This window comes from Notolabrus celidotus, chromosome 19 (genome assembly GCF_009762535.1).
Source record: "Notolabrus celidotus isolate fNotCel1 chromosome 19, fNotCel1.pri, whole genome shotgun sequence".
NCBI classification, from domain to species: domain Eukaryota; kingdom Metazoa; phylum Chordata; class Actinopteri; order Labriformes; family Labridae; genus Notolabrus; species Notolabrus celidotus.
The window spans coordinates 23,733,525-23,757,621 of NC_048290.1; the positions used below are offsets into that span (position 1 = coordinate 23,733,525).

General features: G+C 41.1%; 1 protein-coding gene across 1 annotated transcript; it reads left to right on the forward strand.

Annotated features, from left to right (window-relative positions):
* Positions 1 to 5,068: 5,068 nt before the first annotated feature.
* On the forward strand, positions 5,069 to 23,311 carry cabp1b (calcium binding protein 1b). The gene is given in 11 exon segments (XM_034709925.1): positions 5,069 to 5,095; positions 5,097 to 5,732; positions 17,608 to 17,775; positions 18,673 to 18,703; positions 18,813 to 18,877; positions 18,879 to 18,957; positions 19,194 to 19,225; positions 19,227 to 19,305; positions 20,811 to 20,884; positions 21,007 to 21,079; positions 21,807 to 23,311. Coding segments are annotated over 11 exon segments (1,290 nt in total). The 3' UTR covers positions 21,833 to 23,311.
* The last annotated feature ends 786 nt before the right edge of the window (positions 23,312 to 24,097 follow it).

Below are 24,097 nucleotides of genomic sequence, written 5' to 3' on the forward strand. Positions count from 1 at the left end.
ATGTTTGATCACTGTTGTTTAGAAAACTGAACTAAGAGTTAAAGTTAATGGAAACTGACTGGCTTAATGAATAAATTAATATTTAAATGAATGGGCTTTGGTTCATTGGAGCAAACACTTAATTATCCTGTCAGTCTTTTCATGACATTAAGGCCCTCATCTGAACTTGAAACCTGAACTTTGGCTTTCATTTGAGCTTTGCACAAGAACACGTTTCTAGCCTCATGCTGTAGTGTCCGACAGAAAGTGTTCATTAGGTGAGTGGACAAAATGTTTAGATGATTCAGATGACAGAGCTCTTCTTCACCTTGTAAGCCCCAAGCTGCTGTGTGGTTAATTATTTACCACTCTGATGAATCTTTCAGTGATACCAAACTGCGCCAGGGGACAAGGTTGATAGGGATGCAAGATGTGATCAATGATACAGTTAACGTCAAGGAATTATTTAGGACGGAAGACGAAGAAGTTCACAAAGTCACTGCACCACTACAGGTACAGGTCAGCATGGGTCAAATACAAATGTGATTTACTGGCAGGAGTTATGTTACTTACAGTTACACAGCATTGTGCATTATAACATGCCTCACTCAAACCCTACCATACTTTTGAGAAAGGATCCAAGAGAAATCTTTTTAAATAGTTCAGTTGTCTTAAAGATGAAAAAGCGATATTGACTCCAAAGTGAGACAAGAAACTCGTTTCAAATGAGTGGACCTCTGCACCTTTTTGAAAGCTCGCAAATGCTGTTTCAGCAGCAGCGACCAGGTTTAACAAATGTTGTGGGGAAAACAGTGAAACTGAGACCTGGTTACTAAAGAGCTTTTAAAGGAAAGAGGAAGTAAATCATTTTCATCAACAACATATACTAATTTATTACTAAATATCCCCATTAGTTTGTGCTGTTTGTGGACACTGAGAAGCAGCTGCGTGCAGTGCAACACTTGGCATTAAAGATAGTTTGGCCAGCTGACCCCACTGAGTGTTGGTGATGCGGGGGTTTGCAGGGGTTGAAGGAATGACACATTTTAAAGATACTTGGCCCTAACACTTGTTACAAAAAATACATAATTCGTACACTTAAGAAACAATTTCCACTGAAGCAACTTTTATGTTGTTTGTCTTTTTTTAAATACTCTTATTATTTTCTGCACACTACATTTTCTGTTGTTTTTCACTCTCTCTGTCTCTGTGGACATTAAATGGGCCATATTGAACCCTGAGGCTTGCACGGCCCCCGCTGTAGTCCAGTGTTCACAGGGAGAGCAAGAGCGAGAGGGACGGGTGTATGAAGAATAACACAAAAAGAAACTGCATTTAGAAAATGAAAATAACTGCTATTGTAAATGAAAAACCAAGATTGAAAAAAAATCAGCATTTCTATTAGTATCAGAATGTTGAAAGGACAATGAGGCCTGCAGTTTTTCTGATGGGGTTAAAAAACTCCTGATAAAGAGCGCACACAGTAAGAATGTCTCAGCATTGGTGATACTTTGTGCACTTGATGAGGTGCACAGAGGATGAGAAGGTAGCAGAGCAGTGAAAGCAGGCCGAGTTGGAGGGGGGATGGGAGCGATGGAGTGAAGATACTTTGCCTTAGAGGAGGCAGAAACACAGATGTCAGAGAACCCAAATTCTCCAGAGAGAGAGGAGGGTAAAATCTGCTCGTGTCTCAGCTTTGCTCCGTGTGACACAGTTCGTGAGGCTGGAGTGTCTAATTGGCACTGTACATTAACATCATTACATACGTTTTTTTTTTGCCCTGCATCCCCTGACATCTGTTGTGAAGATTGACCCAGGTGTGCAGATGGGAGGAAACTGAGAGATTGTCACGCTTCTTTTTTCTGTGATCTTTTTCCTTTTGAAACTTAGCTGTTCTTATTTTTGAGTAACCCCCAGTCCAAATATTCCATTATGTCACAACTTTGCACCTTTTTTTTACCCTGATTATGCAACCATGATGTTTTTTTTTTCTATGTAGGCACAAGTTGGAAATCTCATTGAGGCTGGATCACATTTGTTTGCACTGGTCTAATAAGCAGATAAATGTAACAAATGGTTACTACTATTCAGGGAGAGAAAACGATGTATATTCAAATCATACTACTTAATGGCATAAGAAAATGTTATATTTCAGAAAGGTTTTTGCAGGGCTTTAACGATCATAATAATAGACCAATGAAATCTTTGCATGATCAGTTTTGGATGTTTTTCATCTAGGTGTATAAAATGTGTCGATAGTTTGTTTGATTTAATTTTTTTCTACAATAAAAAGACATTGTTCTCTCTTTTGTCGAGACTTATGTACAGCTCCAGAAAAAAACAGGAGACCACTTGAAATGTTTCCTTCAATCACAGCTCTACATGCATGGAAGTGGTTCAAACCAGTGTTTGTTGGTTTCAACAAAAGCAACCTCATCCTCATCATCTACTTGATGGTCTACTGATTTAGTGATCACCTGACAAGCCATTGAACCAAACTGAGCAGCTTGAATGTTTGTGTTGAGTGGCATACGTCACCAACATGCCAATAGCATACAAACGAATAAAAAGCTGTAGTTAAAAATCAGGGTTATTCCACAAATATTCCCTTGCGTTAAATAAACAATTTACAGCTGTGGCTGGTTGGAAATAAGCACTGAACACATCACATGTGTTATAAACCAACTCATTCAGAGAGTCAGTTTAAGAAAATTGGACCCTTTGGTTTAGTCTACGAAGAGACAAATGACGTCTGTGTTAGTGAAACATGCTGTGACTTTCAGGGGGAAACAGTGGAACTAAAAGCCCAAGTGGTCACCAATGCTGTGTCAGCATCGGAGGAAGTACAAGGCATTGTATTAGATCACTGTGAGCCTGCAGAGCTGGCAGGGAAGTGTGTGTGTGTGTGCATGTCTGAGTATGTGTTTATGTGGAGCTCCCGCCGGTTGTTTACCTCCCATGCCTCTGTAACGCCATAAGCAATGTGAAATGGTACATTGGGACATTGATATTATGCTATCACAGGGTCAATATGGAAGTACAAAGTCATGATAGTGGCAAGTTAGTTAAGATTGGGGTTATTCCACAAATATTCCCTCGAGTTAAATAAAAATGTTTTAAATTAAATAGTTTTTTTTCTTTCCATTAATTGAAGTCTAAAAAAATACAGCATCTTTTTGTTATCTTAACTAGTTTTAATTTCCTGAAAAAAAAAACACCTAAATGAAATTATTTTCAGGGATGCATGGCGTGTATCTTTTTAAGCTGAAGCTGTAACCGATATTACATTCCTGATGGCTGCCTGATAACATTATCAGTATTTAATTTTACATTCTGTTTAAATATGTGTGTAACCTGAGGGACAAGCTAAGATTGAGAGAGCTATGATGCATATTCATTTATACTATACTTATCAATTCTAGCTGAACTCACTTTTGCTAACACCCTAAACCAAAGAAGAGATTTGACTCTTCAATTGCCATTCTTTAATTGTTAAACTTTGTCACTGAAGTTGTTGATCAGACTGTGAATGTGTGAAGAGATCACATCATACAGAGCAGGTTGGGACTGTAGATTCTGCAAAGTAGCAACAACTCAGGATGCTGCTCCAACAGCAACATTAGCTGCCGAAAGTCTCTGTCTTTATCTCGTATAAAAGTGGGACATTGAATGCTGCAAATTCTTTTCATTATTGGCTTCAGCTTTGTGTTGTCTCTGGTAAACTTTCCACAGTACAATGCAATCGCTGCTTTCTTGGTGCTAATGCTCGCTGTGATGACTGTTGCTTCGTAGTCCTTCAGTACATCTTCTTTGGAATGATGTCTTTTCAGGTTACAGTTAAAATTAAGCACTGTCGACCACCTCTCAAGATACTGTGCCTGTTTTAACATTGCAGTCATGTTATCCTGTGTAACAGTGAAAACAATACACACAAAACACACACACACGTGACACTTTTGACATTCGTTAGCTTGTTACAGCTGCACTTGTTCTTCCTAGAATTTGTACGAAATAAGATTGTAATATCGTAATAATAAATAATAATAATATATTCTCATAATTGGCTTGATTTAGCCTGCCTGATTTACATTGTGCAAGCCTAATTTTATTTTCAAGGATGGAGATTTGACTCAAACACAAACATAAGTAGAACAAGAGGAGTACACGTTTTGCAGTGGTCTCTAATTTTTTTCTGTAGCTGTTTACATAACCCTTGTTTTAATGTCCTATTGAAGATTTTCTACTCTGTTCACGCAACAGGAACACAAAACAGTGTATCTCATTTCCCTTGTTTACCTCTTGAGGCTCACTAATGAATAAATGTTGCTTTAGTTTTCATTCCAAAAAGGTCATGTTTCTATGTATAGCCCAAAGACCCTCAGGTGATTTAACTTTGCTGTCCAATTGTAAGCTGCTCTTAAGTTTTTTTTGTTGTTCTTGTTTTTGGTAACTGGCTTCACTGTAAGTGTGTTTAGCATTAATTCAATTTAAATGATTTCTAATCTGTAGAAAGCAGGGCAATTCTCTATCATGTCTGAAAAAGACCCTTGTCCACTTGCATTGATGACACATCAGCCACTTGTTGGGTTTAAGTTTCATCTGTGGGTCTCATCTTGTGTCCTTTGTTGCTTGTGAGGCTTTTCGGATCTTATGATGCGTTTACGGGTGTGCTCCTGAGTGTATGGTAACTAAAGCTCCAAACAGAGTCATGCAGAATTAACAGTGATAATAAACATGCAGCACAATATGCTATCTGCAGTGACGTTGGTCTTAATGAACTTAGCGCGGTGAACTGCGCGTGACACGCGCCAGCAGCTGTCATCCAAAGTTAGCGGAGCCCCCCGACGCGTCACACTGACCGCCTGACTGACACATCAGCAGCTCTTCTCATTCAGGTGTCTGCTGCTTCACCTCCATCAACTTCGTCAGTGATGGTGGAGTGTGTGGATGTGGAGAAGTGAGCGGGGGGTCCCACTGGCTGCAGAAGAACACCTGCACGTGGCGGATCGTGGACCTCCTTCCTCTCCTGTAACTCGACCTCCAGCTTCCAGCAGCTTCACTGCGCTTCACGAGCGAGAGACAGACAACCATGAGCTCTTCTCTCCCTAAAAGCGAGGTCCACCACCTCTCTGCTCAAATCCTCGGGGTTCCAACGGAGGACCGGGCTCGCGAATAACGGTCCACATGATCACCGGAGGAACCGAACTCAGCATCAGCATCCAGTAGGAGCTGGAGGCGGAGGAGATGCAGATTGGACTGAGGAGTGCGAGACGAGCGCGCGGAGACCTCTCTGCCAACCAAGACATTCAGATCCTCGAAATATGGGTGATCACCGCGTGCAGAAGAGCCACTCTCACCGGCAGCCGAGCCACCTGGATGACGGTTACGCACAAGAGGATGTGAGGCACAGGACGAGTCGGCATCAGAAGGAGCGCACCAAGTCCTCCAGGTCCAAACACCCACATCATCACCACGAGTCCTCCAGAGGTGAGCAGCCTCAGCAAGGCGGCTCCCGGCAGGACAGGAGGACCTCTCCGACCTCCATCCCAGCAAAAACAGGAGGAAGAAGCGGCTCTCTTCTTCGAGCCCAGAGAGAGAGTGAAACCGGGTCTTCCTCCAGTCTAAGCTCGGACCCTCCTGCGATCAAGGCACCTGTCCAGCCCTCCTCCAGACGCAAAGGCAAGAGACTGAGCGCGACCCCGTCTGAGTATGACGCCAGTCTGCATCCCATAGTGAAGTCCGTCTTTGGGCAGGTGAGTGGGGAATAAAGAGGGACTGAAACTTTTGAAACGGCTGTAGCAGCAGATCCAATGCGCACACAGAGGTGAACAACAAATGTTTGTTCTTTAACCCTTTGAGAGCACCAAATTCATATTTAGCAATATCCTTTTTCTTGTGTAATGGCTGGGAAAGGAGCACATTTCTATTGCTCACAGCTTGCTAAAACACTTTTAGATGTTTTATCTTGTAACAATGCAGAGGGCAAATTTTCAAACCTCTAAGTAAAAGCTGCAGAAGCTTCACGAGTTAGATACATTTAATAAGCTACAAAAATTCCTGTAGCTTATTTTACATAAGTTCCTCAGGGTCTACTTGTCTAGATAAATTATGATGTTTTCGCGTCAGACTGACTGAAAAAAAGTCAAGGAATCATAATAAACTAGTCCCGTGACATTGATGACATCGTAGAGACCTCGGTTTAACTGAAACATATTTTTTAGTCAAGACTAAGTTGAGTTCAATGCCTTGTTGGCTCCCTGTGAGAGGACAAGGACAAAAAAACAACCAAACAAAAGGAAAAATAATCAGGAGAAATCAGGAGGTACTCTTTGACATGGACATGAAGCCAAAGATGAAAGATTACAATATATAAGAAAGCTAATTTGCAAAGGCTGTAATGAGGTTTTAAACCAATCTCAGTTTGATGGGATAAAAAAATAAGCCAATTATTTGAACCTGGTCCCAGTATATGAGGGATTAGGAACACAACTGTGAAAGTTTGAAATTGAATTCCTTAGTGTGGTGTGAATTCTCATTAAAAGTGCACCACAGCTGCAGAGCTGGTTAGTGGACAGGTGGAGGTTCATTTTTTGCACCTGAAGTCACCCCAGTTCAGCAGATTAAAAATGGATGCACATATTCAGTCCAAATCTGGCTCCTGTATGGATCTGATGTCCGTCAGTTTGACAGTGGGGGGTCTGCAGTCTGTCATGCATCCCAATATGAATACAGTCGCTTTTCTTTGTGACTGACACCTGAGCTGCATCTGAGGGATCGACTTACCCTGTGTGGAAAACTTTCTCATGATGGGAGCTTGTCACTCTCACACATGGACACAAACACACACAGGTGAGTAACCCATCTCCCTCTGAGGGCAAACTTAAATAAGATCAAATTGAATCTGATCCGCATTAAAAACTCGGAGAGGAAGAGTTTACAAGGCAGGGTCAACATCGGATCAATTGGTTTTCCGCAAAATGCTGCACTCAGTGACTCTTCACAGATCTATTCAAGGCATTAATCTACGCAGCCCTCTGCCATCTTTTTACCCAGTTTCAGTGAAATCCTTCTCTCAGTGTGAGTGATAAAAGGCTCAAGAGGAGACAATTACCTCCCTGAACGCTAATGTTTCCAGAAATAACTCCTCTCAATCCAGGCCAGAGCTCCAATCGGTCTTAGGGGTTCCAGTGAGGCAAAAATCCATTCAGCGTTGTGCTGCATGAGGTCTCTGCAGCTGGGCGGGTGTGGAGAGAAGCAGATGTCGGGTTGTATTTATTGGAAATTGTGATATTTTACAGTTTTTTAGAAACAGGAAGAAATCATGAATGTACATTTTGTAACTGCATCATCGACTTTGTTTTCTGCGACGTCGCAGTGACGTCATCAGATACAGCTGTAAAGAGTAAAATGCATTTCTGAGTCAACGCCACTTGCAAGAAAGATGTCAGAGTGTGAATAAAAAGAAAGAAAATGCAAGAAAAGCCAATAAAACACTTTGAGCGTGCATATTTCTGCAGCTTCTCAGCCATCCTACACAAGCAGTTCATTTTACTGACCACAGCCCTCAATACCATGCCTCTAATGCTGCTTGAATAGAAGTAGCAGCACAGTGCAGAATGCAGGGGGTGAGATATTCTACGCTACTAATTCCCTCATTTCATATTTTCTTATGTAACATCAAGATCTGCATGCAGTCCTTTACAGAACTCACTCCAGTCGCTGCCAGTGGAAGAAGCTAAAAATAGGCTGTCAAGACCTGATTACAGGAGAGTGGAGGAGTGCAGAGGGGTTTCTTTGTTTTGCCTTTGTAAAATAATGCTAATCACTTGGCAGACGTGCTACCTGATGGAGCAAATATGAGAAAATGAGTAAAAGAGAGAGTTTTTAGCACTTGAATATCCATTAAATGAAGCAGGGTGATGATAAAGTGCATGTGGGGGTTAGAGGAAGAACAAATGTGCTTCTAGATGGAAACTAGATATAGATTTCGATGCACTGATTTGTTAAATAAAACATTTTTTAATGTGAAAATATATTAATTAAAAGCAGGCATGGGCTGTAGCTAACTTATGTCCTGTTTTTGTGCAAATTCAGGCTTTGAGGTTGTTCAAGACACCTTGATCAAGGACACAGCATGAGAGTTGTCTCTCCCAGAAGAAATTTAGTTCCTATTCCAAGAGATTCTGAATGCTCCCTTTGTTTTTTTCCAAGACCTTGAGTGACTTTGTTCCACAAATCCTCTTTGAAAATCTGGAGATTTCACTGCAGAGCTCTCATTGAGAACAAATCTGTAATACTGCAGATAAATGTATTATTGAGAGAGACGCCAATTTCCTTTTCAAATTAAATTTAGATTAAATGAAGTGTGTATTAGCCAGCAGAGGGAGCAAGCAGCGTTTGTACTAATAGGCCTGATCTCTGAGAGAGAGAGAGAGAGAGAGAGAGAGAGAGAGAGAGAGAGAGAGAGAGAGAGAGAGAGAGAGAGAGAGAAAGTGTGTGTGTGTGTGTGTGTGTGTGTGTGTGTGTGTGTGTGTGTGTGTGTGTTTGTGTGTGTGTGTGTGTGTGTGTGTGTGTGATAGAGACGGGAAGAGTAACAGCCCCCTGGGTGTCACATCAGTGAGACAAGAGAAGCGAAAGAGCAGAAAAGAACGTGAAGGATGCGAGACAATCGGATAATCAGTAAGAGGACAAAGAGTAAAACAGGACGAAAGAGACTCTGATAATTGTTACATAAGATGAGTTCTCACTTCCCCTGGTCCGCTCCTGACACCTCTGAGGACAATGTGAGGAAAGGTCTTAACACAGATTATGCTCCCACTTCCTCGCCTGGTTTTCCTGTTACTCATCTCACCCTTGCTGCCGTTTCCCCTCTTTTTTTATCTCCTCGGACAAAATCACCCCTCCCCTTTTTCTTCCGCTCTCCTCAGCCGGGGTCACGCTGCCCTTCACGATGTCTGAGCGGGGGTGAAAAGAGAGGGAAAATGAGTAAATTAAGGAGAAAGATGTGAGGGGAGAGAGAGCAGCAGCATCATCATGTCCGTGGCAGCATATGCCTCAAGTATGTCTAGAGTGTAAGCGGCTATTTTTAGACCCACATGGATATTTTTATATCTGCTGGCTGAGACGGAGGTAGAAAATTCTCTCTTTGGTTTAAATCCCTTTCTGAGATGGGGATTAGGAAGGGAAATATAAGTGCCTGTGTGAACCCTGCGTGTGCATGGTGATGCTAAATATTCATGTTGGCCTGAGGATGAGAGAAAATCACTGCCAGACAGGGAAACTAGACAAGGAGCAGGGTATAAAAATAAAAGAGAAGGAGGGAAAACAACAAGCCTGTAATGAAACATGTTGATATTTTTCCCTGCAACACGTAGCAACTGAAATACACAAAAAACAAGCATGAAACTTTGAGCTGTTCTGATTTAACCAAATTAATCATCAGGACAAAACTGTGACGTCTTAGCCTGAGCACAAGAAGATGACGCAAGTGTGCATTTTGCATTTTTTCCCCCACTGCCTGACAGAAATACACGTGCAAAAATCTGCGTTCGTCTTTGCAGTGACGTTGACTCTGAGGAAAAACAACCATTTGATTATGAAATAATTAGAATTTTCTCTGCTTTGCAAATAATATAAAAGATATTTGACATACTTCAGTTCAACAAAAACAAAAGAATACTTGTCATTTCTCTGACAAAGGCATGAGAGCTTATTACGTCAATCCATTCTTCCTCCTCGGATATCTCTCGCCTCATTGAGCACACTTGATGGCAGGAGATGACAAAGGATTATGTTTGACCTCGAAAACGTCTTTAAAAAGGAAAAGCAAACATTTATATGTTCTCATTTGTCATTGGTATGTGTTGTTTGGCTTGATTGAAATAGAGAAAAGCACCTTTTCAACACAAATCTGTGTAAGTCAAATGACACCCTCAGAATATCATTGTTTTGTAGTTTGAAGTCCTGAGATGATGAGGATGAGTAGTGTGGAAGATGTTATGTAAAAGTGAGAACTGCATGTCTGTGTATGAGGGTGAGGGTGAAGGATGCAGCCAAAGAGAAGACAAGAAAGCGGAGATTTGGAGGGGGAATGGATCTCATGCCCATGCCTCCCTATACACTGTGACCTTATAAGAGCTGACGGCTCCTGTGTCTGACGTCTGATGTGTTCTGAAGTTCACAATGAGCCTGCGTTGAGAGGCGGATGAATCATCTGCACGCACACACACACCACACACACACACACACACACACACACACACACCACACACACACACACACCACACACACACACACACACACACAACACACACACACACACACACACACAAAAACACTCACACACAGGAGACGCACATATTGAATGGAAGCGAGATCTGAAGCAACTCCGGCGTGAATGTGTTTATTAAAATGGCAGAGAATAGACAAGGTCGACCAGGAGAGGGAAATGAGGATATTCGTCAGTGCGGCAATGGCTGCCTCTGAAGTCACGCCAGGAGAGGATGCTGCTGGTACAAAGTTAATGTGAGGGTTAATATTGTTTGAGTGTGATTTGTCGTGAACAGTATAGATGAGATTCTCAGACATTTAAAGTCACACCTACTGGTAATGTGTTGTCCTTCACTATGATGATTGAGCTTTACTGAGCAGACTGATGTTTGCAGAGTTTGATATTAAAAGATGGGCTTTGATTTCATGAGCTGACGTAGGATTTTCCAACATCACAACTAAATTGGAAAAAGTGCTTTTGGATCAACATTGATCTTATTATATGGAACATTTGAACCTCAAGGGCACAAGCACTTAGAATGGACAAAGTCATCCAAGATAACTATGATGAGGCATTCACACCAAATATGAATAAAATCATTCATGTGAATGAATAACATGTATTGGAGCCACCTCATAGAAAAAATTATTGTGAATTCTGATTTAAATGTGGATATTAATGACAATAAACTTTGGAGCAACTTACAAGATATAAGTCTCAAATTAAGTTGTAAATGTAACAGAAGAGAGCTGAAAATGTATTTGAAAAAAGTCCCAATTTGAGGCTAGGGTTAGCCTTTATGATATTTTGAGGAGACAGATGTGCAAGAGCAGCATGCAGCCGCAGGAATCTAAGTAAGGAACACTGAGCATCTTGTGAAATCAGACTGATTTATTATTTCTAAAGTTATATTTTTGGGCAGTTTTGCCTTTAATGGATAGGACAGCTGAAGGGAGACAGGAAATGGGGAGTAGAGAGTTGGGGAAGATATGCAGGAAATGGTCAAGTCTGGAATCAAACCTGTGACCTCTGTGACGAGGGCTATAGCCTCGGTATATGGGGCGCACGCTTAGATTGCTTGGCTAATGGCGCCCTGTGAAATCATACTTTCATAAGTTTAATAAAAAACGGATTTCATACACTTTTTGCACTTCAGCACCACATTTGAATAAGAACCAGGGTTCTGCATCGGATTGTGCAAGAAAAAGGAGTCCTATTATGAAGAAAGGTGGGTAACAGGCTGCCTATCACACTTCTGAGGAGGCTACAACTGCCCTTCCTCATCTGTTGAGTTTAGTTTCACAAGATGACTCAACATTATTCATTTCAGCGCAATGCAGCTGCTCTTCTGACATCCGTTTTATGTTATTTAAACCTACATAAAGTTTAACCAAAGCCGGTAATAAAACCTTTTTTCTAATAAAATAAAAACTTTATTCTCGGAAATGCACACCTTTAATTTCATAAATTTCAAAAAACATTTTTTTAATGTAATTTACAACTTTTTGAGCATACATTTACAACTTCATTTCGTAAATTTACAAGTGTATTTCATACATTTTTGACCTCTTCTCTTACGACTATATTCTCGTAGTAATACAACTTATTTTCAAAATCTCAATTATTTTATATTCCTTGAAGTAGCCCTAATCTTCGGTTGTAAGAAAATGTCCCAAATGGAAAAGATTGGTGTAATTTAAAGCTGACTGGAAGTCCAGTGCCTTGGGATCAAGCTTTGAATTACCATGACCTGGAGGACTGAGAACCCTCACAGAAATATAGTGGAATAAAATATCTGGTGAAGTCTACAGCTAATGTAAAAAGCAATATTAAACAATAAACACAAGATACTTGTGTTCAAAGAACAAGATAAGCACTCAGTGAGACCACCATCAGTGTTTGCCGGCTGATCAGTTACAGAGTCTACCAAGATGGCCCTAAGTGGCTACAATAACCCAAACAGCATTGCCATCTTCAAAAGAATGAAGCTCTGATGATATCAAATCCAGGAATTGACTCTGCTAGTGCACAGACCTACCATTTGGCCCCTAAAAGCTCCATCCCCCTGACTGTGAAACTAGATGGGCAACAAGAGCCAACACATCTACGGTTTATCCAGTTGGCACCTCCCTTTACAGGTGTTCTGTCAAGTAGGTTCACAACACCTGGGGAAACTCTGGGGACACTGAGACAGGTGAAAAGTCCATTTGGACTAAAACTTGCGCCTTCTGGGTTTGGCTTTACGCTTTACCTCCCCCTACATCCCCAGATTAATGAGGGAAGAGAAGAGAAGAGAAGAGAAGAGAAGAGAAGAGAAGAGAAGAGAAGAGAAGAGAACTCTGGGAATAGGGTCTGTAGATGTTCAAAGGTGGACAAGGAAGGCTCAGTGAGAGGGAGAAGTCCTGTTTGGGTAAGAGCTCACTTGTCTAATTAAGCTGTACGCTCTTCCTCCCCCTACTCATGTATTTTCATAAGGAGAGAGGAGAGAGAAGAGAAAGAGAAAAACCAAGTTGAACAGTGATCTCTCAACTGTGTTTTTGCCCCCAACTGGGATTATTTCTCCCCATCCTGGTCTACTGAGTTGCTTGAACAGCTTCAATATAACATTTTTTTTACTGTCTTCTATAATCTGTGATGTTTAAGAAGCAAATATACTGAAACGAGTGCAGAATTCACTCTGAGCTATAATACAATTAAAGCATGAAAACTCATTACTAGTTACTACTGTATTTTTAAGAATGTCATATGGAGATTTATAATTGAATATACATATGATATATTGGGTTCTTGTCACAGAAGCAAACATTTTTGCATTTTATTCTTGTAGTTTGTTAAATGAAAGTAATTTTAGCTTGAACCTTCACACATCACATTAAGTTCTCTTTTTTAAAATATTATTTTCCTTGCCTTTTGTACCCTTTATGAGAGAATATAAGATTTGAAAGAGACGACACAGGGATGCAGAATGTCATGTGCAAAGGGCTGAGGTGAGGTGTCAAACCTGGGGCTGCTGCTTTGCGGGTCTTAGCCTCTGTACATGGGGGCGCATGACTTAACAACCGAGCTAAAACTGATGCCACATCATATTAAATCCTAACATTTCAATATATCTTATTAGCTGTTTGTGTTAGGGTTAAAACTATGATATTTCTCAAAAGTAGTGGAGTAGAAGTATAGAATAACAATGTGGGAATACTCAAGTAAAGTGCAAGGATGTAAATAATACATCCTCACTGTTGCTTAAGGCTGGTTTTAGAGGTGTCCTATCTTTGGCAGCACTTACTTTCAAATACAGTACGTCACGTTTAGTATGTGTGTGGATGAAAGGGAATAAAAGAGGGATTTTTTATGGCTGTTTGTGTGTGCGTGTGTGCGTGTGTGAGTGTGTGTGTGTGTGTGTGTGTGTGTGTGTGTGTGTGTGTGTGTGTGTGTGTGTGTGTGTTTGCATTGGCACATGCTTAGGTTTGCATCCTTGGCGGTTGAGGATCCATGTGTCCTTTATTGAATATTTTGCCTTTGATCTGAGTCCATGTCCTTCAAGCTTAGCATGACTTTGTGTTGCATGTACATGTTCGTCGTGTGCCTGTGTGTGTTTTGTGTTTGTGAGAGAGGGAAAGAGAGGAGAGGAGAGGAGAGTAGTGGATGCTGGGGGAAGAATGGGGAGAGATGTGGAGGGGAAGGGGCGGAAAACAAAGAAAAAAAAAAGAGAGCGTGTATTATTTTTAGCTCCACGGTCCCGCATCCCCTGTGTGTTTAATCAAGTGTGTTGTGTGTGTGTGTGTGTGTGTGTGTGTGGTGTACGTGCGTGTGCACGCTTGTTTGGATTAGTGTCTCCATCGTCTCGCTCAGGGGAAGGTAATATGCTTGTCCGAACTGGCTTCTTCTGTCACATTCGCATAGATGGTTTAAAACTGGGGGGAGTGAGGAGAGGGGTGGAAGAGAGTGAGGAAAAAAGAGCAAGAGAGAGAGAGAGAGATAGAGGGAGAGAGTAGAGGGGAGGGAGGCAGGGAGGGAAGACACTGTAGGAGAGAGGATGGAATGAATAAGCAATCTTGCTTTTCCTCCTCTTGGCGCTTGCATCTCGCTCTGATCGCATGCAATGCTTCCTCTCCCTTGCTTATCTCTGTGTTGTTCCGATCCTGTCTTTGTTCTTGTTTACATATTTCCTCCTTTGTCTCAGTGTCCCCTCCCCTCGTCCCTCCCAGCATCCTTGCCTCTGAGTCCCTCCCCGTACACTCCTTCGTCCTCTCCTTCCCACCTCCTATGATACCTCTGCTCCTCTCCCTGCCTCTCTCCCAGAATGTCCTCTTATATTAGCCGATGACCCCCGTGAACCCTCTCCCCGCTTTCTAATCACCCCTAGTCCCATGCATGCCCGGAGACACACGCAAACACACAGGCATACACGTGCAGGCACATACAGCCACACTAACCAGTTAGAGAGAAAACATAAAACAAGGAGGATTTTCTATTTGCAATGGCAACTCTGTAAAGTCGCTTAAAATTTTCACCAAGAAGGTAAGGTCCGCTTTGAGGCTTCTTCCTGAATCCCCCTGAGTGTTGGTGCATGTTTGTCTCATGGTGTGTCCTAACCTGACTGACTGGACCTGGACTGACTGAACCTCTTGTGCTGTCTGATTCACTAACAGACTTGTTCTTTTGCATTTGTGTAGCTGGGGTCCAAGCAAAGGGTAGATATTGGAAGAGGTATTTCAGCCAACACTAGAGCGCAGACTTCAGTGTTTAAGGCTTACGTTAAAGGTCATTCTGTGGGTACTTTATGAGTGAAACTGAGCTTATCGCAGTTCTGGAATCTTATCAAGTCATCATCTTAGATATGAGGGACCTCTGCATGCATGTTTTTAACTGCCAAACCCCTTTAGGACAGTGGTCAGAAGAGTTGATTGGTTGGTCCTTGTCTTGATAACATGAATATTGTAAATTTTGTGGGTTTGTGAATTTTAACAGCCTCCTGAAACTTCCCAGAAGATGTTACCCTGTTGAACCTGCACCTGCAGGAGAGAGGAAATGCTGCAGACAGGTGTGCTGCTTCAACGATTTCAGATTAGCTGTTTTTGATGCAGGCTCTCAGTCTTTGAGATGACAATGAGAATTTGCAATTGAGATGCGACAAAGACGGATGAGTTTCGTAAAGGCTCAACAAGATAACCACCGTTCGTACAAGAAATCTCTTGCAGCTGCTGCCTTCATTGCACGCTTGAGTAGATACTCATCTAGCAGGCAGACATCTCCACAAATAAATCTCCCTTCATATCAGCAGCTGCACATCCTTGAGGAAGCTCAATATGACAAGCAACTGTTGATGCCATCTGTGCAAAATGGTGTTGAATGCCGGAGAATTATTCGGGCTTTCTTTGACACTGCTTCAGGATTACAATTATTATACATTTTTCTTATTATATAACTGAAAGCGCATGGCTTTCGTAGTACTTCTCTGGCACGATTGTACCCACAGACAGGCTTGCTCCATGCATCACTGGGTCAGATTACCCAGTGGGCCATCCGTTCCTGTGGAGGGGACTGTAGGAATGCACGAACTGGCATGGTAACAGATGGAGAGTGAGGTCTGTGTAAGAGCTTAAACTACTATGGATTTTTGTATTGTGTGTGCAGATTAATTCTTCATTATTGCTTGTAGATGTTTCATGTTTACTGTACAAAGCATTTGTAGAGAGGGTGCGAGCTCACATCTGAGTAATTTCAAGCAAGCTTCAGAAACGGTCGTTTGGTAATTCGCTGTGACAGCGAGGCCAACTTCACTCGCTCGGCTGGATTTTTCCTCCTCTGAGTTGGATGATGACTGCGTAATGAAGACTTGGCAACATGATAGATGTTGAGGGCCGTAAGCACAGTTGTATTTGCTGACAAAGATGTGTACGTAGTCAAGAGCTTTTCTTAATAGTCTACCTGCATTCAGCCTCAGATACGCTGCTACGCTCTGTGAACAAACACTGGACGCATTTGGCTTATTTACGGAAGCGTTTTATGAGCACTAGCAGGCAGTGATTGGCTGTTTTTAATTAACCTGTAGCTCCCACTGTAATTGGGATCACTGCTGTGAAAGCATTTTTTGCCCCTGGTTGATTGGCTAATTGGTGATTATAATGAAATGGCATGGCTGAACTTTAGCCTCAATCTTCTGGATGACACAATTATTTTCCAACAAGCACAAAAATCTCATCATCTTTTAACTGATTTAAATTCTACCCAGCATGAGTCTTGGAACTTGTAAATACACTGTATCACCAACTCTTTCAAAACAAGCAGCACTATTGCTACCACTAATACTGACACATTTAGACAGTTTGATTGGTCGGAATCTTAGTTTAGCTTTACCATGTGGGCGCTGTCATTTCTTTCCATTGACAAAGCAGGTGTTGAGAATTATTCCAGTATAATACAACTTCTGCAGCATGTTTTGTTGAAGTGGATATCATTGCCTTTAGCTAAGCTGGTCGGTGGCTGGGATTTGGAAGTGTTTCAATATTACCACAACAGAACATAAACTGTCCTAATGATCATAAATAGTCACAGTTTGAGGTACTTATTGTGGCGATAAAAGAGATTGGGTGCACCTCAAGTGTTGGTAATAAAACCTCATTACACTGATTCTGTCTGCACACATTTATGGTAATAACGTTACATTTGTACCAGGAAGTTGGGCTGTAAACACTTACTCAAACATGAAAGAACTTACCCCTAATCTTCTTGTTCTTTTGCACATTAAGTGTTTCCGGGGGGGTTCTTTAAACTTTATGACCATGTTTTCACCACATCAGACCCTACTGTGAGGACATTTGTTCAGACTTCTGCACTGTGGTGGTTGAATCTTATAATTCCTGTTAGAGAGGATGGATGAGGTTGCAATGCTGGGATCAACTATTATAAATGTCTGTTTTTGTTGCCAATCAAGACAAGAAAATATTTAAAAGATGACAAAATGAAACAAGTCAAGAGAAGTTAGATGAGGCTGTCAGTGTTCTGTTACATGAAGAAGTGTTGCCAGCATTAGCGTTTTTTTAAAGACACATCTAACTGTGGCTTTCAGTCTCCTGTTGTGACCCACAGGACACATTCATGGATGGCATCGTTTGCTCTTGTCAGGATAAATTACAACCTCTGACTGGGGTGCTTCCTTCTGTCATGACTGACCTCACTTTGACTGACAGACATATGTTCGTCACCTCTGATCCTGCTTTTGCTCCCCCTCACACCCCCTTTCCCTTCCATCACATCTCCCCTTGTTGACGCCATGCTGCCACATTCTTAGTCACTGGATCTACCCCTGTCCTTTGCCCTGCTCCCATGTCCGGCCCCCGCTCGGGATGCTGCTCCAGGACCAGAAGAAGAACTACAAAGCAGTGCAGTCTTGTGAGGAGGGGGGCTCTGGGGGGGCCTATCTTGAGCCGCTAGTAGCCATGGCCCAGAACGGAGGCAACATGCACACCGTACTGGGGCCTGCATGCATCTTTCTACGCAAAGGCTTCGCTGAGAGCCGACAGGCTGTACGTAAGTCCAGATAACATCATGTGCTGCAAACCAAGAGAGTAGCACACAAGACAGCACATGCACATTAACAGGAGAGAGAAATTAAAGTTTATAGTAATACTTCTAACTGTAACCATGTTACTTACAGCATGCACATAAGCGTGAAAGTAAGAGAGTCATTTTGGAAGATGAAATCGTTGGACTATCAAGTCTGAATGCAGTGAGTGTGTGTGTTTATGCATGTGGCTGCATCAATTATTAACAAAGCGGACATTTGTAGCAAGATGAATGGTGAGGACGTTTATGGTGACAGCAGAGACAATCTAACATGATGATCATTTATTTAAATTCCAGCAGTGGCGACACATGTCTTGTTATCAAAGAAAAGAGAATATTTGATAACCTTCATGTAGACCAGGCTTTGTTACTGACTGTTTTATGATCTTACACCAATGTTGCAGGCTAGAGGATGGGACTCACTCACTTAGTTGAATGGACTAGCTAGTATTAGGGCTGTCGAACACTTTGCATCCATGCATCCTCCATCCATCCATCGTCTCTGCATTTTTATAAATTCAAACATACTCTTGTTGCCTCTCTTCATGGAAATAAATAATTCAATTTGTGTGTAATGTTTTGCAACTGTTTATCTATTCCAGTGCTTAAGTGCTATTTTGTCCACAGTGTCACAGAGTGCCAGGAGTCTGCAGGTTTTCTTCCAAAGGTGATCTCACTGATAAGCTCTTCCTCTCTGGCTGCAAAGAACCCTGCAGACTCCTGGCGCTCTGCTGTGACACGTACCTGTAGTTACCTGATTTATTTTTCACAGCATCACACTGTGAGAGGAATGCTGCACATTAGATTTCAAAACCTCAGTGGTGTCCGCTCTAACCTTGCACACTGATCTTTTACAGGACCGAGAGTTGAGGCCAGAAGAAATGGATGGTATGTTTATGTTTATTCTATTTCAGAAAAAAAAAAGAATGTATAAAAATGTATTAAGATATTTTCTACATCTCTCTCTAACATGTCACACTAACTCTATCACTCTTAGAGCTGCGTGAGGCGTTCAAGGAGTTTGACAAAGACAAAGATGGGTTCATCGGCTGTAACGACTTGGTGGAACTGCATGAGAACTATGGGCTACATGCCAACAGAGATGGAGCTGATTGAATTGAGCCAGCAGATCAACATGAATTGTAAGTGTCTCTGTGTGTATTTTTAATGTCAATAAAATATTTGTCTTTTTCTTTTTTTTTCATAGTTTTGACAAACATACAGCATTTCATTCTTATTATGTCCCCACAGGACATTGAGCTTATTATTTTTTAAAGCAAACAGGCAGCACTTATAGGCTTTGGTATCAACATCTCACAAAGCAATGTCATTTTGTCCTGGAGATTAACCCCGCTTCCCTTTTCAATCTCTCAAACAGTGGGAGGACATGTCGACTTTGAGGACTTTGTTTGAGCTGTATGGACCCAAACTTCTGGCTGAGACTGCAGACATGATTGGGGTGAAGGAGCTGAGGGATGCCATTCAAGGAGGTGAGGAAAGGCATGGTTAGAGCTTAATAGAAGTATGTAAGTGTCAAATAGTTTTGCAAAGTTGATTTTAAATAAGCACAAAATACTTGTGAGAACCTCTTCCCCCGAAACCATGCCCTCAATCCCAGTGTTTTTGTCTAAGGATCAGTTACATAGCCTACCAAAAATGGTCCCTTTGTTGGCCACTGCAACCCAAATAGCATTGCCTCTTCTATGTGAGCCTCCAGGCCTCACATGCTGATACCAACTTTATCATTTTGTCATGATATGTCCACAACACCTCAAGGAGGCTCAATGGTTAGATCTGCATGCTGATCTACCCTCCCCAATGAGATGTGGGACAAAACGTTAAGGGCAGACCCCTAAGTAAGGTGTACACTCTACCTTTCCCTACACATTTAATGAAGGGAGATAGATATGAGGAGAGAGATTTAAAGAGAAGAAGAGGAAAGGAAGGCAGAACCAAGGCAGGATGCCTGTTTCGCCTAAGTTACCCCTGAGTTAAGTGTACACTCTACCTCCCCTACTTCCTTACTAGAGAAGATCAAGAGAAGAGAAGGAGCAGAAGAAAAAAAGAGCTTTAGATGGTTGGTAGCTGAAAGGAAGGGCAGAGCCAGGGCAAGGAGGCTAATTGGGCAAAAGCTCACCCTTGCCAGGAAAGTCTGTACACTCTACCTCCCCGTTACCCCATTATTGATGACAACAGGGAGAGAAGTTAGAGTCCATGGAGAGATATGAGGAATAGTGCAGGGAAGGCAGAGTCAGAGTGAGAAGCCTACTTGGGCTTGAGCTCACCCTTGCCAGATTAGACTGTATGCTTGACCTTCCCCAACCCCCTATTTTCATGAGGGAAGAGAGTCAAAGGGAGACAGAAAAGAGAATGGGTGTACCCTCTACCTCAAATGTGTAACATTTAAATAGTTGAGAAGGAGAAATGTCTTGGGCGGGTGCATTGTCTCTGTGTTTTTAAAACTAAATTTAAGACCTTTTAATCTAGCTTTTAATTTAGAGTAATTGGTCTACATTTTAATTATTGTTTTTAACGTGAGGTTTTATTTGTATGTAATTATTTATATTTATGGCTGGTATTTATTAGGTCTTTTTAATGTATGACAGATTTTCATACATATTTTTTATTCATACATTACTTATTGTTTTTACTTAATGATTTAATTTTTATTTCATTTTATTTCTTAAATGTCTCTGTCTGTTCTTTGTGAAGCACTTTGGGCTGTGTGCTTGTATGCATAAAAGGTGTTATAGAAATAAAGGATGGGTTTGATTGGATTGGATTTTTGGCAGAATCTAAAAGAAAAGAAAGTTGAAGTCATCTTGCAAATTTTCAAGCAGTACAAGCATAAGTAGTTTGGTCATTTTCAATGTCAATGACAGTTGTTATACACCTATCTTCAGAGAACATGAAAAGATAGTTTTTTTTATAGTTTTTGGATCACTTGGTTTAACTTCCTGTTTTTTTCGCTTCTGTCTCTGTCTCTCATTCTCAGTTGACACTAATGGTGATGGCCAGATCAGCACAGCCGAACTCAGAGAGGCCATGAAAAAACTCCTAGGACAACAGGTACAGAGCTGCTGGGGGAGTTTGTCCTCCTCTCTGTAACTCTTCATCAATCGTGGTGTCTCATCAATGAGCCACACACATTCAGACCTTTCACCACCTTCCCCTCAATCTGACTCTTTCAGGTTGGACACAGAGATCTGGAAGACATTCTGCGAGACATCGACCTCAATGGAGATGGACACGTAGACTTTGAAGGTAAAGAATCCAAAGCAGTCTCTGAAAGCGTACTTTAAAATTCATACAGCAGAAACACATCGGACTGTGCAGAGCATGGGAATCTGCAGGTGTCTTCAGATTTGCATCACTCTGTCTGTCTCTTAAACACACACATTTTAGAGCATGAGCAAAAATCCCCACGTCTGGCTGTTATCCCAATACCCTGCTGATAGTGAGGTGAAGGGATGAGGCAGTAGGTCTGTCTGTCAGATTATCTCCATACCAAGGGATTATGTCACCTCATAGATTACCCACAGAGAAAAAGATGCAAACAGGCTGTCAGGGGAGGAATATTTAAAACAGCTGCTGCTGTTCATAGCATGATTTCCTCTTCTCCCTGCGCTATGTGTGCAGGTAATAATGTGTTTGCTAAATTTGATCAAGCATGTTGAGACTGATGTGCTAAAATATGTTATTAATGACTATTATTGAGCAGATGTATGAGACTTTTGGGATCAGAAACAGGCCATGTCTACATACAAACACAACAGAGGATTTCAGTTTGGATCTATTAAGTTAAATGTTGTTAAGCAACACTTAAAGGGAAAAATAGCAACCACGTTGTATGGTAAGGAGACACAGTATTTAATCTCTAAAAGTAGATGTCTGTTGCATCAGGAAACAAAGTGAGGTAGCAGTAAAAAAGAAACCAAGACAGTTTGGAGTTGCAAACCAAACACATACTATCTTCTACTTTAATTCACAGAATTCGTACGGATGATGTCTCGATGAACTTTCTGACACAGAGTCGTCCGAGTTAGAACAAGACAAGGATTCTCCACATGGTTGAAAAAAGAAAAGAAAGACGAGTGCAGAATCCTGATGGATCTTGAACTTTTGAACTGTCAATGAACGAGAAAACAAAAACATATCAACCCTGTCCTGAAACTGCCACGCTGAAGCACAAGGCTGACGACCACAGCCGGGAGTGACACTGTCGACGAGGTGCAGCTGCCGTTTCTTCGAGCATAAACAAAACCAACAGCTGCATTCCTGACTTTTACACCGTATATTTTAAAAGAGCTCATTCCTTCAGTAATAACAACATTCATAATGCTGATGTGGCTGTTGACCTCATGGGAGGAGGGTAACGGGTGTCTCAGTTCTTTTGCTCAAATGTAATAACTGTAGCAATTAATAAGACATATTTTGAATTACAGCGTTATGCCAGCCAAAACCAATACAGCACATGTTTTCTAATGCTGAGGACGTCTTAAGCACAAATATGAAATGGCAATATTGAAAGATTTCATGTGATCATGTTAAAGCTGTGTGTTTGTGTTTTTGTGCAATCTAATGTTTCTCTCCACCCTTACAGTAACTTTAAGATGTCCCTACAGACTACTGTTAAACCCTGGTTAAAGAAAAGACAATATTGTTTTGTAATTATGTGTAATGTAGCACTGATGCAGTTCCTAATAACATTATGCCTATCTTACTGTGATATATATGTCATTCTCAGTGTGCATTAGACTCCTTCATGTGCAAACGTTCTGAAGGACACTCATTTTGTACAGTGAGTTGCTCATTTGAATGCGGTGGTTGGCCTTTTTGATGACGTATTTTTTTGATAATTTGGATATAACTTTGCATGAGTTTGGCTGATCATCTATTCCTAAACTCGATTTAGGAAGTGATCAAAGGGAGTTTTAAGGCTGCATATGAAAGACAGATGCTGTTAATGCTTTAAGTTTCACTAGAGAGCTTTGATAAATGTGTTTATTTGTTGAGGTCTTTACAACTGTTCTGATTTTTTATTTTTACTGAGGTTCAACAGTTCAACTTTTGACTTTATTACCTCAAACTGAATCGAACAATCAACCTCATCCATCAGCTGCCCCTAGCATAACATACAAGACCAAATCATTTACCCTACCATTACCTTCATTATGTGTTTTTAAAGAAACAGCATATCATCTGTTTATGCAAAAAAGCCAAAGAAAGTTTACAAAATTTCATTTGAGTCTTATTCAGTGTAGTGACTGTATGCAGTAGTCTACAAAATATGATCCAGGGGCGATTATATTTTATATAAGGCTGCTTGATTCGGGGTTTTATGCATGCTATTAAGTTAAGATATCTCTCTGAAGTGATATCTTACTTTGTGATTTTACTTGTCATAACTGTGTGAAACTATGCATGCTAGAACAAACTGGAATTTGTAGCAGAATATATATTAAAAAATAAAGATTTTTATTGGAACTTGAGCACAGAAGCATTGTCTGTTTAATTGTGTGTATGTGTGCGTGTGTCGTCTTATATTCTTATGAGATGTATCTTTGATACTAGCAGTGGATGTGGAGAAAAAAAAAGTGACAGCGAAGCTGCTGATCTGACAGCATCAGATATGCTTGTAACACTTGCTTTGTTTCATGACACACGCTCAAGTTGATCTGAAGTGGGCCTGATTAAAATCATAACATAATAACCTATAAATAATAACAACTCAAAAATGTTTCCCTTTGTTTTAGTGAAAAAAAGCACATTCTGAAAATGTTCACATTTAATCAACTATCTTTCTACAAAAACAGCTGTTGTATTTTTTGCCATGATGAGTCACATAGTGGGCCAAATATCATATTATTTAAGCACTGAAACCTGCTGCAAACACACCAAACACACATTCACCTGACACAGAGTGTTATGTTTACTGCAAAAGAACAGAGAATATAATAATAAAGAAGTTTAAATTGACTATTTTGGGCCCCGCAACTCCAGTGTGAACATGTTGCTCACTGGACAGTGTTGTATGCAGGGGTTTAGTCCTAGCAGTGACGGAGCGCACCTATAATGCATGCACATATATGGTAAGCATGTGGCTCTTTTCGAAGATTGTGGATCCACAGCTCCTGCTGTGACAAGTTTATATATACCTAAACTTTAGTGCTAATTGGGTCATCTTTTAGTGCTCTAAAAAGTCTTTATGAAGCTGATTATGCAAACAGCAAGTAATCTATTTTATCTCTTTAAGAAATAAAGTCCCTGAAAAAAAGCACT